Below are 23,783 nucleotides of genomic sequence, written 5' to 3'. Positions count from 1 at the left end.
GTTTCTCGCATTTGGACCGGCTTATAATTGTTTACTAAATTTTCCACAACATGCTTGTGCTCAAGTTCAGACAACACGTCGACGTCTATTGTACTTGGATCATGTATAGCATCAATCATAAACATCTCGGGTCGCGTCCCGCTGCCAACCGTTAACTCGCGAACCGGATTTATTGAAATTACACCCTTTTTCAAATTAATTTCTACCGTATCGATAAAGTCTGTACCGATAATCAAATCACACGGTATAACATCATCGGGTGCGACTCGGATAAATATCGGATATACTTGTCCGTTGATTATAATGTTCGCCTGAAATTCGCCTAATATTTTCGCGCTGAAACCGCCTATTCCGCAAAATTCCATATCCGTCGCTCGCATTTTCGGTGATCCCATCATCATATATTCGCTCGATCGCAGTATCGATATATCGCTCCCAGTGTCTATCAATGCCGCAATGACTCGGCCGCTTAATGTTACTTCTTGCAGATATTTTTTACAAGGCATCCGCGAGACCAACGCAACAACAGATTTTTCCGCATCGCCGTTATTAATTTTCTTTTTACATTTGGAAGCTATATGACCACGCGCGCCGCATCCGAAGCACTTGACTCCTAAAGTTTTTGTCGGGCAATTTACACCGACGTGCTCGCGTTCGCCACAATTATAACATCGCTTATCGTCTATTGGAGTTTTCCTTCTCTTGTCGCTTACCCCTTTATTCGAGTCACCGCTATGCCGATTTGAATATGTCGCTTCTCGATTGCGCAACGTTACCCTTTCAAAAGCCTTCATTAGGCTCTCCACAGATGAGAATCCCTGGATGCGTGCCTGATCGCGCATCATGATGTCCGGTATACCCTCTATAACGTATTCCAGCAGTTCGTCCTTCTCGACCGGTACTTTGTTGCCCATGATAGTTTTATCGTGCAGATACTCCTGGAATGTCTCGTCCTTCTTCCACGTACGATTCTCAAATTGTCTCCGCAAATATAGTTTGCTTTCATGATGTCGAAACATAGTTCCCAACTCCTCTAGAAGCCTCTCGAAGGACATCTCAATGTACTCAGGCCTCGAATGAAACCATTCGAATGCTCGTTTTTTTAATCGCATTCCAATTAAAAGCTTCGCACAATCGTCATCTAGGCGATACGTCGCCTTCAGAAATCTTAGTCGCTTTTCCCATGTATCGTAATTATTAGACACGCCGTCAAAATTATCCAATAGATCAGCCACCGTCGTCAAATTTACTCGTGGTCGTGTGCGAGACATCTCTCCGTCGCCAAACATCGTCACTTCCATCGCTCCGCCGGCAGGATTTCTCTCTAATTGTCCGCGCAATTGTAAAATTTCGCGCCGTGCGAGATCAAGCTCACGCTCAGCAAGCTCTCTTTCTCGCTTATAGAGCTCAATCTCTCGTCGTTGTATATCCTCTCGCGATGCGCTCTCTCGCAACGCGTTCTCTCGCAAAATACTCTCCTGCGCTTCATCCTGTCCATCCTCGACACCACCAGACGCGATGCTCTCCATCCAGGAACCCGTTGGATCAGCTCCTTGTAACCGTAGAATCAGCTCTGATTTGGCACCTACTGTCGACAGTCCGCGTGCCTTCAGCTTCTCTTTCAATTCCACGACCGTTAAATTACTTTGTTCAGCCATTCTTTTAGTATCTTTCGCCACGTGTTCGCTTCCGGAAAAGATCGAACTTTCTCGATCCCGAACTTTCTCGCCGCCTGCTATATCCCGGACGAGCCCCCAAAAATGATGTAAGATGATGTTTTATTAAATTAAGATTCGGTAAAATATATATAACAGGCTATACGAGACGAGAACGAAATCCGTAGAACTCTCTCACGCTCAATATTTATCACACTGTCTTTATCTGTCTTTACTTCTCGCACACTCAATACTCGATACACTCGGTACATTCTCGCTCGCGCGTCTCTCCTTATACTCTCCTTGCTCGCATGTATCACGCGTGTTTAGTTATTATTGGTCGAAACTAAAAATCGATGCCGCACGCGCGACAACCGACCGCCAAATCCAACATCCTACATATATATATATATATATATATATATATATATATATATATATAATTATTTCTGGAACTGAAACAATTATTTTTAGAACTAAAACAATTATAATCTCTTGAAAGAGAAAAGTTGAGAGATTATCTTTCATCCATGGAGAATTGAAAGTTTCTCAATTCCACTCATTATTAACTTTGCTTCACGATGTAATTTGATACTCAGAATGTTTTGATGTAAATTTTGTGTCGATAATTTTGCATCCTATCGCGAATAATTTTTCACGGCGTGCAGTTTCTTATTTTCACACCAATAATTATTGCCGCTCACAGACACGATATACCACTTGTACGTACATAACGAGATAAAGTCTTTCCTCGGCTTTCAAATTAAATAGGATACGTTTCCACGAGTAATATGTATGCAGGCGTTTATTTACGTTCCGTTCCTCGCATCCCATCTGCCTAATTAAGGGTTATCCGAGTATGTCTAATAGAATCCCAGCGTGTGCTATCACATTGCCCACGCCGAGCTTCGACAACGAAGACAAAATCCTGTATGCTATAAATATGTATAGGATAAAACGCACGCGCGCGTGTCTCGTTGGGTAAAAAATCCGAAGATGCGTTCTTCCTTTTCTGTAATTCTATAATAGCGATCATATTCCGTTCTTTCAATGTTTCCCATGCGAGTAGAATCCTGGTTGGTCATCCAGTTTATATGCGTTTATATTCTTATACGATTTAAATATAATTTTTTGATTCGAGAGTCGCATTGAAGAGAAGCAAAATACGACCACAAACAGCGATAGAAAAGGACGCACGAACCCAGTCGCTTCCAACGATCACTGCTTAAAGATTCGCATAATTTCTTACAGTTTCGCGATTTCGTGACCGGATTCTAGCTCTCTCGCCCGATATTATTTTCCGTTTTTCGATTAAAAACGATCCCAACTATCGCGATCCTCGAAATTGCAATTTTCAGGAATGGCGGCAGGTCAGGTTGCATCTCAGGAGACGCGAGACAAGCAGCCTCGTAAAAATCGCTCTCGCGATCCCGGAGCCAGAGGTCGGAAGTGAGGAACAGCGACGAACGTGGGGCGTGAGGCGAAGAGACGGAAATGAGCGTAGCACGAGAGAGAAAGAAAGAACGAGAGAAGGAAAGAGTATCGCGAAGGCAATATAAAGGAGCAATAAAATCACGACGTCCAACAATACAGGCGGACTTGGCCCACCGCCTTCACCTTATCTTCTCCGCGTTCTCCGCTTCTCTCTCCTTCATCCATCCCACCGGCATCGGGGGATGTGCAACCTAGGTCAATTTTATTTGCCGTGTGTTCAGGCTACGTATAGACTGGCAACTCCAATGTGAAAGTTTTGAAATCTCAACTTTACGAGAGGCGCAACGATGGAGTCTATTGGGAAATCGGGGCCTCCATCGGAGTTCGATTGCGAGAAAATTTGGAAAAAAAAGCGCAGCCACTCTCGCAGCAACTTCGCATCGTGTTTGCCAAACAGATTTACATCCGGAGCGTCACGAAAACGATTAAAACGAAACGGTTGACTATTCCTGAGGAATCGAATAAGAAACGCGAAATAAACGAGCTCGACGAAAAGTTCGCCTATGTTTGATAGGATGATATTCTAAACGTTTTCGAACTAGTTTTCACGTTGATATTGATGTGTTTGAACTAAATGACATCTTAAAAAATAGTTGAGGAATCGAAAATTGAGAGTTTCTGTAATATTTTCGATTATGACACGACGCAATGTTTGAAAAAATTATTAATTTTAAACTCAAAACTATATATTTATTTTAACTTTCTGTAATTCTCTCTATCATCATTCATAATTTAATAATTAAGTTTACTAATTAAATTTATATTTTCTCTAAAATTCAGTTAAATTTTAATATATTCAGAAATACAAATTAATAAAAAATATTACGATCTCAATAATAGGAATACAATAAAGGCAGCTAATTTTAAAATTTAATTAACATTATAAAAAATTTATAATAGGACATCGATCAATGTACTCGTAGAACATGATTAATTTCAATTCTTGTCGCACGACAACTTCCTACGAGCCGTCTTTTCTAAGGAATTGTTAAGGAATAAAAGGAAGAGGTATTGAGAAGAGACAATTCCTGGAGAACAGGCGTCACTATGCTGACAAGAGTGCATTGAAATCATTGGAACACAAGGCACGCTCGCTCAGACGCCCTATTATACGTTAATGATGAGTTAGCTAACTGACTTGTAATAGTACATCACAATACTGTCTCTATGTACATATATATATATATATATATATACATATATATATATATATATATATATATATATATATGTATATATATATATATTTGTCAATTTTTCGAGATTTTTTTCATTTTTGCAATAATTTCCTAAACGAACGAATATTATTATGAATATATTTATCATGAATATTATATATATATAATATTTTCACGATCGTTTGTTTAGAAAACTACTGCAAAAATGAAAAAAATCTCTCGAAAAATTGACAAGTCAATCGGAAAAAAGGGAAAAACAAGCGCACGAAATTCCATTTCAACAATATTGTTCCGGTATTCGTTCATTTAATAACAATGGCCAACCAATGTCTGGATATTGTATGAAAGAAAAGAATATTTCTATAACAAATGAAATATGCTTCAATAGGCGTATCGAAAATTTTTATCAGCTGCGTTCGAAAGGAAAAAAATAAAAAATGCGGTAGATGTAACATTTATTTTTGATGTAAATTAATTGGGGGAGCGCATTCAATCGAGATAAAAGGGCAAACCTATACATCCGATATAGTCATGTCATATTGAACGTTCTTAAATCCTCGTTGGATAAACCAGTCATTGCTTTGCCCGAAACATCATTAAAACTCGCGTAAGCCTAAAGCCACCGCGTTCGCTCGCTCGCTGAAAGCCCTGACTTATCATACGCACGCATATAGCCGAATATCCGAATAACAGTTCCATTCGCTTTGAATAATTTGCCAGTGCGTTCCAAAGTCCGGCACTAACCAGAGAGAAACTTCCCCCGAGCGTTCTCTCCCATCATTTTGTTCAGAAAATCTCTTCCGATTCTCAAAGTATATACGTCGCTATTAAACGTACTTCGTAATTAGCCACCGCTAATAACTCACATGGATTCACGCACTTTACACGCACATACGAAGAACTAATGAGAACGAGAGAGAGAGAGAGAGAGAGAAAAAGAGGAGGCAAGATGGAGACAGGAGTACGAGCAGGCGGCCCCAAGAATGCCATTGTGCTTTACAATATCCACGAGCTATGAGCAAGGTTATTAAAGGGCTGAGGTCGCGTCTAAGGTTAAGGGGAAAAGACGGTTGCGGCCGCGGGACCTTTAGATAGATAGAGATAAAGATAGAGAGAGAGAGAGAGAGAGAGAGAGAGAGAGAGAGACAAAGAGAGAGAGAGAGAACAAGAGCTTTCTCCTGGCGCATAAAACCGCATGCGATTTACGCTCGCTCGTGCAAGCGCTCTCGTACGCAAGCTGCGTGTGTTTTCATATGAGAACGTCGAAAATATGCGAGCCAAGATCAAAGCTTGAGACCGACCTAACCAGGAAGGATGGTCGCGTACACATGCTTCGCGATAATGGCTAACGTGATGCAAAATGTGCCTTATAAGACCAACCCGGGGTCGGGAGAATTGGGCTTTTGCACTTTCCATTTAGTCGCGGAATGAAAAGAACGACCCGGGGGGATTTAAAACGAGTGCTATTTTACAGCTAACTGCGTTCGCATAATCATGTAATTACACCCGTGAAAACCGGTGCACGAAATGAGTAAGAAACATGAGAGAATAGGATTATATTGTTTGATGTGAAGCGTAAAATATAAAATATATTTTCACGAGAAAAGCTCTTGTTGGATTACAGCAGTGTATTGCAATTTTTATGAATTGAAGTTATACTTAAAGATAAGTTGACTAAAATAATTTAAAGTTTGCAGATATCAAATAACATGGAGCAAACAAGCTATCGATTCGCGTAATAAATAATGCGTTTGCAAGCGTTAAAACGATTGCATTCACGCTCCAAGAAGCAGGCCTGCTTGATAACGATGAAAAATGTCCGGCACTCGACTTTTTACATTTAGATACGCACTAACGGAATATGAGATCTGTACACGCGGTTACGATCTTGTAAATTGGTTGCTTCGCATACGATATAAAAGAGTATAAATTTCTCCGAACAAATAAAAATCGTGTATAATAGCCGTACTAAACTTTCACAATATCCAAATTGTTTAAATAAAATTGTAAAATTGTCCCCAAGTAATTAAAAAGAATTAAATTTAATCACAGCAACATTAACTTAAATTTTCGGAAATTTTTATTTTCGGAAACGTTATTTAAAATATGCAATATTAAAAATAAATCAATATTATTTGTTTCATTCCTGTGTTTTCAAAACACAATATTGTAAGGATTTAAAAGATGCAGTGAATTAAAATTTAATTAATATTAAAGACACAATTTACAGTTGAAAAAACAAAAAAAAAAACAAATTCTGAAAAATAAAATTACTTATGAATACAATATTAATCATTTCAATTTACGAATGTTTGTGAAATTACTACCATAACATCAACAATCATAAAACTAAAAGAAATAAATATCACATATTAAATGTATGTTGTATGTAAATGAATGTAATTTGTAATTCTTCATGATTTTCTTTTAAATCCTTCTTCTTTTCATAGAGTAAAAAAAAATCAATACTCCGGAAAGTTAAAGTATCGCGATAAACTGAGAAATTCGCATCGGATACGTCATAAACACGCTATTGCGACGCGCTATCAGATTTATTAAATTGAGTGAGAACCTTGACTGACCTTGCGAAGAACGCTGCGGCTGCGCTAGCCTGCGCCGGTGTCCCAGGCACTCCGCTCACGTTGTATGAGTACTTGGTCTCCTGGTACACTTGATACGCGCTCGGCGGTTTCGAATGCGATGATCTGTGGTAGTAATGATCTCCGCTGTAGTGACTCTTCTCCGGCTGTTGCTGAGCGATCTTGCCCAGACCGTATCCTTGCGCGGACGAGGACAGCATCTTGTGACACTTATCACCCTTTTCGCACGAGGAAGGTGCGTGGAGAAGGTGCGATTTCTCGTGCGCGGATATCAACGCGGACACCGGCTGCTTGTCAACGGTACCGTAAACCTTAAAATCGGCGTAACCCTTCAGCTCTCCGTAATAACGCAGGTTCTCGACCTTGTAACCGTGGCCGACATCGTGGCTCTTGGCCTTGCTGACCTCGTGCTTGTTGTAGCCGGCCTCCTGTGAGGCCGGCTTCATCCTATCCGCGCCGCACTTGCCAGCCGCTGCAGACTCACCGCCGCCGCTGTGTAAAACGGTCTTTCCCGACAGCTTCTCGATCTTCAGCATGGATCTCTCACTCGGACGACCTTGAATCGCGTCGCCGCTGCTGTTCCGATTCGATTCTGACCCGGTACCCTTGTATTTGTCGCTCGTTGTTACCTCGCCGCACGAGCCGTCACTGCCACTGTCCGAAAAAACATTACCGATGATGACACCGCTAGCGATGTTGCTACCGTTGATCCCGCGGGTCTGCTGCTGCTGATGATGACGATGATGATTTTTCAGCGGCTCGGCGTAACAATGCGAGGATAACGTTGCGTCGCAATCATCGCCAGTCTCCTGTAGCAAGTTCTCCTTGCTATTGTTATTGTTGTTATTGCTACTGTTGTTGCGCACGTCGCACGTTTTGTGAAAAATTCGTTGTCGCGCGATCGGGGCACGTGTTGCTTCTCGCGCGGTCGGCGTGATACTGGCCAGATTAGAGGGCGTCTCGGCGCCATGAGTGCCGGTGTTCCCTCTTCCCCCACTGGAATTACCGCCACTGCCACCGCCACCGCTGATGCTGCCACCCCCGCCGCCACTACCACCTTGTCGTCTCCCCTTCTCCTCCTGCCGAATGATAACGCGACGTACTATAGTCGGCATGTAGTACTACGATTCATGCACATTCTACCGTTAATGCGAATATATATCAAACCGCTGCCACGTGAGCTACTGAGAAAACGAAGCAATAATGGTAAAGCGCGATTGACAGCGGACTAACGTCTCTTTTTGAGATAATCAATTATATATATATATATAATCAATTTTATACAAATACAAAATAATGATTTACTCCGATATTTATTTCATATTATACACATATAAAGTGACAAATTTCGGAGTAAATTTTTACATATATGTATATATATATAGTTTCTACGTCATATTTAATTCCAAAAACTAGTTTTTCAAATAATTCCATATTAGAAATATTGCATATTAAAAATTTCATATTAAAAATTGTACGATGTAATTATCGGATAGCTATTTTCTATATTATTTTAATGATAATTAGGAGCCATAATGTCTTGGAATAACTTGCGTGTTCCAATGTCAGTCAACTTTCAAAGATACGACACAAACGAGACTTTCCTATATGCCATGGCTTACCTGGATCTTCTTAGAGTCGTCTTGCCGTTTGGACACTTCGACGTACTTAGGCGGATCGGCATGATACTTGGGCGGTGGTTCCACTACTCTCGGCGGAGCCTCTTGATAGCGCGGTGGTCTGTCAAACTGTCGATACTTGGGCGGATCAATGTATGGATTATTCCGATGACCGCAGTAATTCGGCAGCTGGCACTCCGTGAGATCCGACTGCGATCGGTTCAGCTGACGGTGATCCGACGCGTTCGCCAGTGTTTTCTGCTGCTCCTGGTGACTCTGTCTGCCGTGCTTTGCGGTTTGCGACTTCTCCTGACCACCAGCGTGGGACTTGTCGTGAGATTTAGTCCCTTTGTCGGCACGCTCTTTGCACATCTCGGATTTCTCCCTCTTCTCCTGACAGGATGGTGGTCCGTCAATCTCGTAGAATGTCAGCTCTTTCTTCAACTTTTGCGACTTGTCATGTTGTCGTGGATTCTCTGTTTTCGGAGGCGGATTTATCTGGTAAAATGTAAGCTCGCGAGAATCCTGAGATTTGGAGCGTATCTCCTGGTACAGATGGTGTTGCCGTTCCGGCTGAGATTGACTGCGTGAATATCGTTGATCGAGCCTCGAGCCGTCCTGATACTTCATTCGCGCGTATCTTTCATTGGCACCGAGTTTGTGTCCGTACTCGAGATACTCATCGCCATACTTGAAGAATTGTCGCGGTTTATATTTCTCCTCGAATTGTGAGTAATTATATGTGTTGAAGCCAACTTGATTAAAGTTTCTACTGAGATTTGTGGAATCGTAGTCGGTCGATGTCACTGCTTCCATATTTATCTGGAATAAAATAGAAAGAAGTGTTTTTAGAATAAAAATTTTGAATTTGTTACTTTATATTTTCTCTCTTAAAATTTTTGTTATATTATAATATAAATCCAACATTTTATTTTTAAAATATATGTAGTTAACGATTGCGACATATTTCTCGACGAGATGCTGGCGATGGATAAACCACGAGACAAGCATCCGCGAAGAATTTACGTGAATCACTCGAAGAGCGGCTTCGAGAAAGACGAAGAGGGGCAAGAAGCTGAACTCGAGGCAGCAACGGCGGCCATAAATCGGGGAGGCCCATCTTCTTAAACGCCGGAGTATTTAGCGCGAAACAAAAAGCCGCCGTGAGATAAATAAAATCTGACACCAGGAGGGCGTGCCGCCGCTATCCACCACATCGTGTCCTGAATAAAGCCTGGTTTGCTCCAACGAAGAGCGACAAGGAAAGACAAAAATGATGCGCAAGAACCCCGTCGGAATAAACTGAGAGGGTTGAAGAAGGCTTGGAGCTCGTGTCAAAAATCAAGCCGAGAAAACCGGTTCGCACCTCAAGACTTGAAAGTTGATCGGTACTTACACGTATACCTACATGTATAGTCTCAAGAATACTTATGTATAAAATTTTTGACTACTTTGGAAAATTAATAATTAAAAAATATTTAAAATATTTAAAAAATAGTATAAAGCGATAAGTTTGAATACGTATATTGTATATATCTCTCTTTTTAAATTCAAGATACAAAAGATATTCCAAAACTAGAGATTACGTTATATAACTTTATATTTCTTTTAATGAAGTTGAAATGTATACAGATAATTTTCCTAAGAAAATTTAATTTAATATTATCTCTTAACATTGCTATAAATATTTCTCTTGAATTAAAATTCTGTATAAAAGTAGTTTATATATTATTAAATATAATGCCATAGAAAAATTGAGGTATATTATTAATAATTTTTTTTTATCTTTATACCTTATTTTATGTAAAATTCTGGATTTTTATTTATTTACATTCAAATATTGCTATTTTGATACGACAGAAAATTGATGCAAGTTCGTATATGTAACAAGTCGTGGAGAATCTAGGATCAGGACACCCTGTATATACGCGGGACCACTTTCAAAACCGATGTATCCGAGATCACATGCGATCTCGCTTTCTTTCCGTGCGAGCCCCTATTCAGAACGCTACGAGGCACGATGAACAACTGAGATGCCCGGACACGATTAGCCGCGGCGACTTCGCGAAAGTCAACTCGCAAAGCAAAAGTGACGTCACTATCTCGTGCTCGTCGTGATAACGAGAGAAATGCTCGATCTTAGGCCCAGATGGTCGCGAGAGTTAACAGGAGAGAACGAATCGAGAAAATTATCGATCGCGACTTTCGCAGGTACGATCACGTTCCCCGATCAACCGTCTAATCCGGTTTCTCCGGGTCACCCGGTACGTACTCGGCACTTCGTAACACGCTCTGCGAATCGGGAATGCCCCTGCGGGGCTGCAGTTATATATTACAGCTGATAATGAAGACTCTCTCCATGGCAAGAGCAACGAGCTACCGACGAGGCCTTGTTTATCGCCTCACCTCAAATATACAATTAACATGTTGAGAAAACGCCCGGAATATCACGATGCCGCTATCTTTCTCTCTTTTTCTTTCCATTTTCTCCTCTTCCATTCTCTCTTCTTGCCAATTTCTTCAACCCCTTTCTCGACAAAGAAAATCCGCGTGGCAAGACCGAGAATGACTCGCGCACCTTTCACTTTTATTGTCGTAGTGCTCGTTAGAGCGACCATTCCAAGAATGTTAACCCGGAATTCGTCGCTAAAGGGATTTTAATGTCCCTTTATTTTTACGGAAAGTTCGCTCGTAACGCGAAAATGTGGCGACAGTGTCCGCGATAAATCCTAATAGAGTATGACGTAATTAATATGCTCATTCTTCAATTTGTCTAGCGCTTAGTTCAAGTTATTATCTCGCAAAATATTAAACTCGATTTTCTACTCTATTTACACTTTATTCATGTCGGGGATTTATCCAGCGCGAATACTGCGGATCATAATTTAGCGGCGATCTAATTATTTGGAAAATCAGGTTTTGTTTAATTCATCTCCAATGTACTTATCCACAGAGATAAATCCGAGAGGCTTTATGTTCGCATATGACAACATATAGATATACACGCATCAGAGATAAATATACAGCTGCTGCGTAAATATCGCCGTTTTAAAATTTACAACAAATAAATATTCAAACAAATAAAACATGCCATCGTATCGATAACAGTGAATTTTGGGCTATCCATCTCGGTAGATTATTGGATTCTGCTTATCGTATAAATCCAATGACAGATATAAAAAATATTGTACGACGCCTCGAAATAAAATATCGTTGTTGCATATCGAATCGACTGTATGTACGATTTCTCGAAGCAATAAAAAATATCGTTACTCGTGATAGGATATTTTGAATGAATGCGCGATGCATCCGATTGACCCTGATGCGAAGACGCCATTTTTTTCACGATGATGCTGGATGACGTGTAGCATTATTAAATATCATTAAAGAGAAACGCCGCTGGACCCACGGGAAATCGTATAACGCAGCTTGCATTCATGCCAAATAAATTTCATACTCATATATATTCACGAGAAATCCTTGCGTTGAACGGACTATATTTCGATTTTGCTTGCATTAATTATTATACTCATATTATGCACGATATTAAAATTAGATATCTAAAATTTTACATAAATAAATATATTTATATTCTAATACGATGTTATTACATCAATATGATACTTGTCTTTTTTAGAACTATCAATTTTTTTATGCCTTGAGTTATCTCCAAATATCGAACTAATATTTGTGATATGAACTGATTTGCTCAACATAATTTTTGCGGACATATGAGACATGCGACGTTCGCGAAATCGATCATGGGACCTCTCATTCATCTTCATCACTCATTTACGAGTGTAGCAGATATGTTCCGATGGTAATGAAAGCGTAGAAAGCGCTTGCACGTTGCAGCCGCAACCTATAACTCACTCCGTCGTATAATTTGGCAAGTCTAGCATCTCCGTAGGGTGTCGAAACGAATCGCACGCATGGATCGTCATAAATATTAATAGAATCTTTTTTTGGCAGGTTCTACACCGCGGAAGAAGATAATCATGTTGTTTACGCTGCCAATAACAAGCTCCGTCGTCGGACCTCACCGTGTACGAGCGAGGCCCGTTTCGAAATGGGGCCCCATAATTATGGTTGCCGCTAAGATTATCCCGATGCAACCGGTGCCCTGTTACGAACTGTTCGAAATAACCTCGTTTCTCATTAGATCGACGCGTGAAAATTACAGCAATCGAAGCTTAATCGAGCCAACATGTATATTTTATGTGGAATCATGTTAATGAAAAAATTACATCAAGTCTGAAATGTTACGATGATAATAATTTATACAGATGATTGAATACATATTTTTCTAAAAAAAAATGCTAATCATTTTATTGAAAACAATATTTCTCTTGATGGAAATAAATGTTTAATTTAAATTTATAATTTTAAAATGATAGAAATAAATATTATATTAGAAAATATTATTTTAATATTATATAATCAATTTAATTAATATAATATTTTATGAAAAATTTAATTATTATTAAATGTATTTAATATATTAAATGTAAGTGTTATTAATAATTTTATAAGATATAAAATGTGATATTAATTCCTCAATATAAATCCCTTCTCTTTTATATGTAATAAATGCAAGTAATATTAATTATATTATTTTGTATTTGAACATATTGCATTTAACTAATTATATATTTAATTATATTATAATTATATTATAATCCAATTATATATTCAATTATGTTACAAGTTTGTAATAATATCAGTTTGTATGAAACTCTCTCTCTCTCTCTCTCTCTCTCTCTCTCTCTCTCTCTCTCTCTCTCCTCTCTCTTTTCTCTCCCTCCTCTCTCTTCTCTTCTCCTCCTTCTCTCTCTAGCTATCAGATGATTTATAATTACATTTTTTCACCAAACAAATTAATTTTTCAGAAAGTCGTTGATTCAAATTTTCATTTGCTCGCTGACGGCCTCACCGGCTAGAAAACTACAATTACATAAAGGAACCCAAGCCACTAGCGGCAATCTCCCCCCCCCTCTCTACCTCTCTACAAATTTTAAAATTATTAATTTAACTGTTCCCCTTTAACGCTACTGCGCTCGCGGCTAATATTTCCCTCAGAGACGAAGATGAGAGTGTGCAGGATAGAAACTATTAAATAAAGGAGACAAAAGCATAAAAGGAAAAAGGCGGGGAGACTATTGAACAGAGAGAGAGATAGAGAAAGAGAGGAAAAGACTAAAGGCAGAGTACCCTTGGTTACTGTGTAAATGAGGCGATGAACAAAGTTCCGCGTGCAAACATCAAATAAAGGTGGGTAACGCGGTTAGTTTCGGCCATGTGGCTACTCATGAAAATGTTGAATGACAAGCAAGAAAGTCATAAGCGAACAAAACTGATTTGTTTACGAAATCTATATGGCCTGAAACGATCAAGAATGATTTTAAATCTATTTCATACGAAATAGCTTTTTTTTAGTACTCTCGTAAAATTTAACATTTCCTGGCAGCTTAATTTTAATGAGAATAACCTGACCACTGTTACTACACGTGGCAGTCTTATTTTTATTACGATTTTAATTAAGTTCCCGAAATATGGAGGCATGATGTTAAAGCTTGGCGTATTCAACAACACAGCGTCAGCATGTAGCGACATATATATCATAAATTGAATGAGAGCTGACCATAACACTAGAGTTGACAAGTATTATTCATAACGCAGCTGAAAAGTACACGACGATACTCGGTGTTATAACTGGATTTTCTATTTTCCCGGAGGGATATCGGGGACGCTGCATCCGATTTTCACGGCAGACTGATCTGTCTCAATGCTATCTGTCCCTCCATTGCGACCAATCAAATTAGGAACGCTCGGTTGAACGGTCGAATGAAAATCTTCGATCATTTTGTTACTCGTATTTTATTTCGCCAGCGTATTGTGTTATGGCAAGAACAATTGTGGTATAATGCGTCGTTAGATTAGCGTAAATGTACATACCGTACACAATCACAAGTGACGTATTATATTTTGCAATCATTTATCATCGATATTATTATTGCATCTATGAATGTAGGTGCAAACATTTGTATTCGTTAAAATAAATATTGAATAAAAAAATTTTTTATTAATTAATTAAAAAATATGTTAATAATTTGATCAACTAAATATATTGTATATTAATAATTTGTATAATTTTTGTAAAACGTGTTTTTTCTCTCATTCTTTCTTAACTAGACTATAATAAATAATAATAAAATAAAAAATTAATGAAACATATAAATTCGAGAAATATAAAACATATTGCAATATAAGGAATGTAAGAGAAATGATATGGTATTAATCATGTTTAATGAATAATTAAAAATATTCCTTTTTTATCTATCAAGAATAAATTAAATCTTATAAGAAATACGACGTTGCGTTTTTACGTTCAAGCCGTTACCTTCGTTTGGCGACTATCACGGGAACGAATAAATTTCCCGATTGACTGACTGGCGCACAGAAAAACGGACAGCGACCAGAAGAAGCCCAGACAAAAGGATGATTCGCGGATAACGGACGAGATTGGAGAATCGCGCTGGAAGATAGAAGAGGCCGAGCAATCTCTTACGGTTGAGTTTGCACCATCCGGGGAAACCTCCCTCGATCACTCTGAATAATCATCGCGAGGCACACGAGGCTCTCGCATCATCGCTTCTGCGAAAATGAGAAAGTCGAGACTAAAAATCTGCAAAAAGTGGGGAAGGGGAGTACACATACGGGGATATATCGTGCACACATACGAAAAATGTCAGAACAAAGCAAGAACGACGAGTTGTGGAATAAAAATCCGGTATTTCTAATACCGCGGACAGGTGAGAAGAAGATTGATCTTGAAGGGCACCATTATATATCCGCTTGCGAGAGATAAAGCAAAACTGCATCCGTCGACAAAATGGTAACGTCGCGTAAAATCGCTCGCCCTCGTCGCGACAGTGCACCGCAATTTCAATAATGAAATTTGTCGCATCGCGTTAAACATTTTACTCGATATGCGAGCGTGGCTCGCTTAATGCTTGTAGTTAAATAACGAATCAAATGGGATGTTAAAGAATTATGCATTGCTCGCCCTCGAATTTTGTGCAGGATGATATCGTATTCCTCATTTATTAATCTACCACGAATAAATAAATCAATTAAATCGATTGGCATTTATGTATAATTAAGCGATATTATATTAAATTAATTAAACGATAATATATCACTGAATATTTTTATCGACTACAAATAGAGCGCATAAAATGAACATATGATACGTCATTCCTCTGTAGCTACGTTAATGATACAGTCGGATAGCGTGATTTTCGCCACGTTGCGAAACTACGGTGCACTCGTCTCTCTCTTCGAATCTAATTCTGTTTTTCCACAGATGAGAAATCACGCAATTAACTGATTAACAAGGTGACTGTGTGTATTATGCCTCCGACAGAACCACGCGAAGCTCACGTCAACGATCGTCCAGTCGATTATTTTCCTTCAAATAAATGATGATGTGAGATTCATGAGATCGATCCATATGAGAACGCAACGTTTATTTAATTCTTTCACTTTTCTTTGGCATATACTAGCATAGTGGTGAAGTTCTGTTAAAATTAAATAATTAATGATAGCTATTTATATTTGTTAATCAAAAGTCTTATTAGATATATATAACATATTTCACGATGTAATAATCAGTTTAATATGATTCTACATTGTTGAATTGATAAATACTTAAATTATTCGAATGTCTTGCCAATTTAATCTTTTCCAGCACTATTTCTCTTTTCCTTTCTTCTTTCTTCTCTTTCTTCACATATACATACATGGATATAAAAAGATATCTATATCTCCGAACAAGAGTTTCAGAAACTACATGGATTTAGGAATTAATTGAATACGTAACGTAGGAAGGAGAAATTGAATGGCTTCGTTGGCAATAGATGCCAATCTATACAAAAGCACGAAAGAATTCGTAAGAAATGTATGAACATACACAGTACCACAAAAGTCTCGCAGATCCTTTTCACATATCAACTTTTTACAGTTTTTTTCAATTTTTATTATTAAATCTCTTTAAAAGAGAGAAAGAATACAAAATAAAAATTATAATAAAATAAATTCTATTTAAAACAGTTTGAATAATAAAAATTTTTTTATACACATTGGAAAATTTTTCATTCGCTTCATTATATTGAAAATAAAAAATTAATAATGTTATAAAATAAACAACAAAATAAATAATGATCTTTCTCTAAATTTTTTCAAGATCTGCGAAAGTCGCATGATTTCGAACACCCTGTAAATGTATCTCGACGACGTTACCTAATGCATGCAAAGAGACGAAATCGCATATACAAGGAGAATAAAATATTCTTTCACATAAAATATACGTGCATGGATTGTTGCGAGCACTTTTTATGCGTATTTAACAAATCGCCAACATCGATAGGCGGTTAAATTTGCATTTTGCGAAACTGCGTGCAAAACGGTGAGAAGACAGAACGTGAAACACGTGCGGCTGGCAGTAACATTGAGCAATCGAATTGTAGCTTTGTTGGGCAAAATCAACTACTACATAACTTCCAAACAGTATTTACTTTCCGCGGGGGTAAGAGCCGGCAAACTCTAACGTTCATTTGTCGAGAGTCATTTGAGTTGTTTGACTTGTTCTGTCTCTGTGCGGAGCAATTCTCCACCGACGAGTTTACCACACCCTGTCATCGGAAGACGAAGTTAATCCGTCAAAGCTCACTTAGAGCAATTCTCACATTTCTCATCGACATAGCATGGATATGTGTCCATATTATATTGCGATACATTTCCTACATTTTCTGTAATTACACTTATTTCACCCTTTTCCAATAAATTCTCCAATAAATTTTCTAGTTATTATTAATCATACAAAATTTATCTTTCCTCTTATTTAATGTAAACAATACGATTAAGTATGAATATTGCGATAAAACTAGATACATGTTAAGCATCAAATGGAACAACAATTACTGTTTTAAATTAACGTGTTAAAAAAATAATGCTCACTCATGCGGATAAAAATATGTCTTACCGTCTGATGCCGATGAGAATTTTCGAAAATATTTGCGGACGAGCGTATTGAACTTCGAATTTGGGGTGAAAGGGCGCAGCGGTGCTGTATGTCGCAGGCGAAAACGCCGCGAGCCTTTTAAAGCCCTCTGTTATCCCTAGCGGGCTCCCGAAGGACACTCTTATCTGCCGGCCGCTGTTTGCTTTGCGGATCTTAACAGGGTAACGTTCGCCGCTAGAAACGGTCCAGGAGAAGTTCCGCATCGACCGGCCGAGCGACGAGAGCGCGCGTGGAAGGAAGGACGAATAGTGAAATAACAGGAGCGAAATGCGCGAGGGAGAAAACGAGGAAGAAGAGGGCAGACGGGCCCAGCGTGCCCGGCCTCCAAGAGGAGAAACGGCCATTCGGATAAGACGACAATCCGCTGCGCAAATGCCACTGGGATTTAGATCGGACGTCTCTAATGGCAGCGGGATTTCAATGGCAAATGGCACCTGCCAGATCCTCGCCGCTTGTTTGGCCAAAGGATTTGCGAAGTCTGACGGGACAGGCGCGCGCGGAGAAGTATCCAGAAAAAATTAAAGACCCGCTAAAGAATTCCGTTAATCTCGATCTATTCCGCTCGACTGATCGTTCCGTCGTCGGGAAAATGGAGTTCTTGCATGATTAAATAATGGAAAGAATTGCTTACGCATAATAATAACTTGGAAATAACTGAGAACGTTACTGCGTCCACAAAAATTAATATCGTGTATAAAAGTAGAAATTCTTTATACTTCTATATTTTTTTAATAATGCAATATGTAAATGCAAATGTCATCTGTAGAAAGACTTTTTGTACCAAATATTATCGATATTGAACTAAAATACTTTGCAATTTTATACATGCGTGATATCTTCTTCTTTTTAAATTAAAAAGTATATTAAAAAATTACGAGGCCAAATTATTTCCAATCAATAATAAAAAACATAATATAGAATAAATATGTGCATTATTATATAGAAGTCAACGAGGACAAAAACAAGATCTAACGACGATGGTAGTTCTCACGACTTCTCGATTCAACCCCGTCGAACTGATCACTGAAACAGAAGCGACAAAAAATTGTCCCTGTAACCGGTGCAATCTCGATAAGGCGGAGACGTCGTCCGGGCAAGGACCGTGGCGAGTAAACAATCTAACAAGCAAAAAAAGTCCCTTTTATAGCACGAACGCCTCCCTTCCGCTGCTTGTTAAGAGCGCCCCGTTTCTGGACTGCTTTCTTCCCCCGGAAGAAGGAAAGAGAACCATAAAAGAGAAAGGGATAGAAAAGAGAACGGTGAGAAACGACGGGGGAGGGAGTCGTCCTTCGTTAAGGGACGTCAGTGTGGCACCTGGTGCACGATTACGCTGGCAACGCGCGCACATGGGGTTCGCGTAGTTCCGGGGGTTGAAGGGCCGTTGGATGCCTGACGACATCATGACGGATGGGAACGTCAGTGTCTGCTCTCCTCCTACGTCGGAGCTCGAAACGAAAACGCCGCGTATCGAACGCGTTTTGCTCGTTGTCCACTTTCGAGCTCTGCGTGGTCTCGCAGTGCCAAAGTTTCGCGTCGCCATCGATCATCCGACGATCGCGTCTTGTGTATGTTACGAGAAAGAAAGATGCCCTGAGGGTCGATCGGGGTCGTAGGAAGGATAATCTTACTAGGAACACAATATCGATTGAAATGCGGTGTCGGGCATTAATAGCTAGAATAAAATCTCTGAGCTGGCTGTAGTGTCTTCTCAAATTGAATATTTTAAAGATAAAATATCTCGGAGCGTCGTTCTGAATTTAGAGTGTAAAAATTGAATTGCAGCAAAATATATAATGCAAAAACTTGAATTTTTTACAAGAGATATGTGAAAAAGGTTTGATATAAATCTTGTTATCCAAATTTAAACCAGATACATTTGAAAATTATGAGATTCATTTGCCTAATATAATATAAGATTCATAATCTTACTCATGGAAATAAAAATAATTTAATCCCTAATATTTAAGTATTGTTCAACATACGAAATTTATTAAAAATTTTCGATTTTTGCTAAATTCTATCTAGATATTAAGGAGCGTAGAGTTATTATGAAAGTTCCTAGCGAGATATAAAGCATCGCGGTGAAAAACCAAAGAGAAAAGGCCACTCGCCTGCGACAAAAGCTCTCCGCTGAATCATTACGCCCTTACGAGCTCTTTGATTTATACGTGGGGAACGTCGTTTCTAAAAGACGACAAAGAAATTACTCGGCATTCGTAGGCTCGCTCTATTCGTCGGCGAAGGGTCGCGAAAGCAACGGGCGTCGTAAAAAGCAAACTTCTCCGTCACGGCCCAATTTCACGGGATCTTAAAGTCGCGAATAACTGTTCGCGCCTCCGAGAAATCTGATAAATGTCAACTCATGGATAAAAGATACTGGAGCACATACATCAAGTGTGTAAAACATATAACAAGCTATTTTAATTTCTAATAATATAAAAAATATTCAATCTAATTGTAAGCCTCGAAAAATAATTGTTTAAAGAAAAATTGCGATTCTTATTAACGAACTGAAATTATGTTTCAATAGAATTTTGATAGATAAGTTTAATTACGCGGACATGAAATAGTCTATTTTGCAATTAAAGATTACATAGATATACAAATCAAAATAAAAATATCAAAATCATAATTGTATAGTTATTTTGAAAATTCAGAGCATGAAAAAAGTCAATAAATAACAACAGGAAGAAATATTACAAAAATATTAATGCATTATTACAAATAACAAGCAAATACGTGAAAAGATAGAAAAATGCTGCTGTCTTTTCGCGCTAACAGGAGGAAGGAAAATTTGATGGGTTTTAATTCTAAATGGTTTTAATCCTAAATTCGAATACCGAACGCCATCCCTCGATAATCCATTATAGTTCTTGCATCCTCCCTATACCCAACACGCATCCCGTTCGTGACTCGTACGTTTTCTGGAATTTATCAGACAGGATTGGATCGTAAATGGGTTTTATACGGCACTCCGGTCCGAGGGTGGACTGCAAAAACGCATTCGGGGGATAGAAAACATACCGCATGACAAAGTATCGTCATCAATGAGAAAATACAATTATCTATCGTATAATATATCTAAAAGTCTAAATCTTTACACATATATATGTTATATATTTTTCTATATTAAACAATTGATCAAGTAGCTTAAATACATAAACCTTATAATTAAAACAACGTTTTACGTTACTATATATTTATAATCATTCAAAAGATTATTGCTGCCGTAATTAGAGAAACTACACGAGAGTGTCTACTTGTGATGGCTTTTAAATCGTTACCGGGCAGCAAAAATATAAAACTGTGAATTTAAGGGGAGGTAACGAGTCCCTTCAAAGTCAGAGAGCGAAAAAGGACTCGAGACGGCTAGCGCAATCCCTATGTCATATTTACGCACTTGTGGTAGTCGTGCCAAATTCCACGTTCCACCACGATGGGGCACGAAAGCGACGACGCGGGAACGTTAAGGGCGAAGGGAAAGAGGGCAGGACCCCTTTAATCTTCGCGGATCAAAACGTCGCGGCGGCACGAGAGACGTTCCCTCGCCTAGGCAGTACGTGATTGCTTCGTGTATTCGAGTGGAAGCCTAACGGCATTTCAAAGGGATGGGCACCGCAAGGAAAATTGCATTGTAATTAAAACCGCCACCGCCGTCGCTTCCTCGTTGCATCGCGCTATTCCATATTGTGACCAAAAATGCGCCAAATGCATTCACACCGCAAACATGAATCGCGACACCATTGATGACTTTTCAATCAATGATATAATAATGATTACAAGAATCAGACTACAATATCAAAAGTAAAAAAATTCACAACAATTTTAAATTAAATCGCGCAAGCAATAAAAAATTCGCAATTTAATATTAAGGTGATTTTAATTTAAAGAATAAAATAGTACGAGAGATAATAAAAAAAACTTATTAATTTAATTATCATGATAGAATTAACTTACGAATATATTTATAAAAAAATAATAAGATATATAATAATGCTATGTTAATATAACTATTATGATTCCATTCCATGTGTATGGAATTATAATAGTTATATTGTGTCGTTTTTATATCAGTGATAGACGCATGAATAATTCATTGGAGTTGCAATATTCATTCGGCTTGTCTGTAATTTTTCTTTGGCAAGGAAGGAGGAAGGAAATTTACGAACTATAAAAAAGCAACTACAAAGTAAGCAGAGGAAATTCACAGTGAACTAGTCTAATGTAGAAAAAAGTGAGAGATAGCTGCTCGCAATATTCCAATAATTACATTAAGGCGAAGATAATGGTTACGATGAGCAATAAATTAACCGTAACGAACCATAAATTAAACGTAATCGCCTTCAGACTTTAATTGGCTTTTAATAAGCCACGTTAATTCGATTGTCGTCAAGCTTCATTCCAACTTCTTGCCGCGACAAAGATATAAATTTGCTCGATTACGGGAATTCAAACTGTAACGGATTATATTTTGGACCTTGTTAAAAATTCTATAACTTTTAAAGTTACGAGACAAAAGGATTATTTTATCTTTCTTTCTTTTAATTTTATCTTATATAGTTAATATTATACATATGATTAAAATTTAGATTCAATTTCTTTTCAATCAATTTAAGTCACTCAATAAATTTACTCATTATATATCTGTTTGATAATTTAAAGGGAGTTATCGATGCAATCGTTCATCGACTCACCCTAAGCCAACATTAATGGAGATGGAGTTTGATTTCTTTCAAGATGATAGGCAGGCCAGTATCGTCCCGATGAAATGAGTTTCACTTCGGTAACGCAATTTTGTGCGCGAGCATGAGGAAAACTGACCCTCGCAAATCCGGAAAAGGTCATCATCGCCCTTCGGTTTTGGCGAACGCGTTCGACCCTCCATGCCATAAACGGATTGTTAGCATTGATTAAAGTGCACTGTGGATTTATGCGAAACGTTTCTTCGTTCACCGTATCCATCCAGATCCCAGTTCATTGCTCTCTATGCGATAAGAGTGATTTCTCCGAACGCGTTAAGTGTCAGAATGGTTTACGTCCTGCGTACCCCAGAAAATTATTTCCAATCGGTCTCCGGTACGTCGAGGGTAGACGTCGCATTGTATCGAACTGCTTATAAATCTTAATTAAAGCACGCCTTGCGCACGGTAGGACTTGACCGATGTGCATGCTTCACAAGATACGACAGACGCAATCGGTCTGCGACCAGCAAATTGGAAGACAAAAATGCTTGATAAGAAGGGATTGCAATTGATATCGCTATTTTTTACGAACGTTTAAAAATAAACAAAAGAAATATTTAAAAAACAACGGAGTCACTGATAGCAATAACTTTTTAAATATTATTTCATTGTAAAAATTTTTCCAATTTTTAGATTTTCTAATCGGTCCACTAACAAACCTATCGAGCAGCTTCATGCACTTTTCGTATACGCAAAAGATACTGATTTCTATCGTGAAGATACCTTGGTTAGGGCTTCTACAGGAAAATTTATAGCTCCCATAAAGCATCGTTTTTTCCCGCGTCGGCATCGCAATCTCAAGCTACCGACTAAACAAAAATCCAGACGAGAAAATAATTTGCATCTTATACGTTGCACGCAACGTTTCGAAACTTGAGCCTTCCCGTAATAGTGGACTCCTTTATTTTCGGTTATCCAAGGAGGTGCTCGGGACAGGAGGTAGACTACGTCTTTTCACTTTTCCGAGACGACTATTTTTTTCCCGTGCGGCGCTCAAGGGAGACAGACTTGCATAAAAGAAAAGCCTTTCCTTTCTGCGCATATTATACTCGCCTAATGCGCGCGAGTGACGCATAATGGACGTCAGATGCCATGCTGTATATGTGCGAACAACCTTCCTAACGAAGCAGCTCGCATTTTCCTTCTTCGTGTCATGACACGCGACTTGCATAAATGTTTTAAGCTCTAAAACTGCGTAGAGAAAATCATTATGTTACAATGTTACATAATTTAAAAAACGCGAATAAGAAACGCGCTTTGTTTTTTAATACGCAACATCAATGCCTCGTGAAATATAATATCAATAATCACGAAAGGAATGATAATAATATCGGAATAAAAGTTGGAAGTGCTTTCATCACGCTAGCGTATATAAGAGACCCTCGATGCTAACAATGTTACCGATAAAACCTT

At 38.5% G+C, this 23,783-nt stretch overlaps 1 protein-coding gene across 4 annotated transcripts in view; it reads right to left on the bottom strand.

The window, feature by feature from the left end:
* LOC105258023 overlaps nucleotides 1-23,783 on the bottom strand; it is a 328,244-nt gene that overhangs the window by 204,710 nt on the left and 99,751 nt on the right. For all 4 annotated transcript variants that reach the window (XR_003123324.1, XR_002192862.2, XM_020029615.2 and 1 more), the window contains exons 5-6: nucleotides 8,550-9,368; nucleotides 6,910-8,006 (exon numbers count right to left, since the gene is read on the bottom strand). Coding sequence is in view for 2 of the 4 variants with exons in the window: in XM_020029615.2 (XP_019885174.2) it covers nucleotides 6,910-8,006; nucleotides 8,550-9,368 (1,916 nt within the window). In the remaining 2 variants the exon portion in view is untranslated. The remainder of the gene's footprint in view (nucleotides 1-6,909; nucleotides 8,007-8,549; nucleotides 9,369-23,783) is intronic.

The sequence above is a fragment of the Camponotus floridanus genome, unplaced genomic scaffold (genome assembly GCF_003227725.1).
Source record: "Camponotus floridanus strain SB8 unplaced genomic scaffold, Cflo_v7.5 scaffold5, whole genome shotgun sequence".
Lineage (NCBI taxonomy): Eukaryota > Metazoa > Arthropoda > Insecta > Hymenoptera > Formicidae > Camponotus > Camponotus floridanus.
This window is presented reverse-complemented; position numbering and strand designations above follow the sequence as displayed.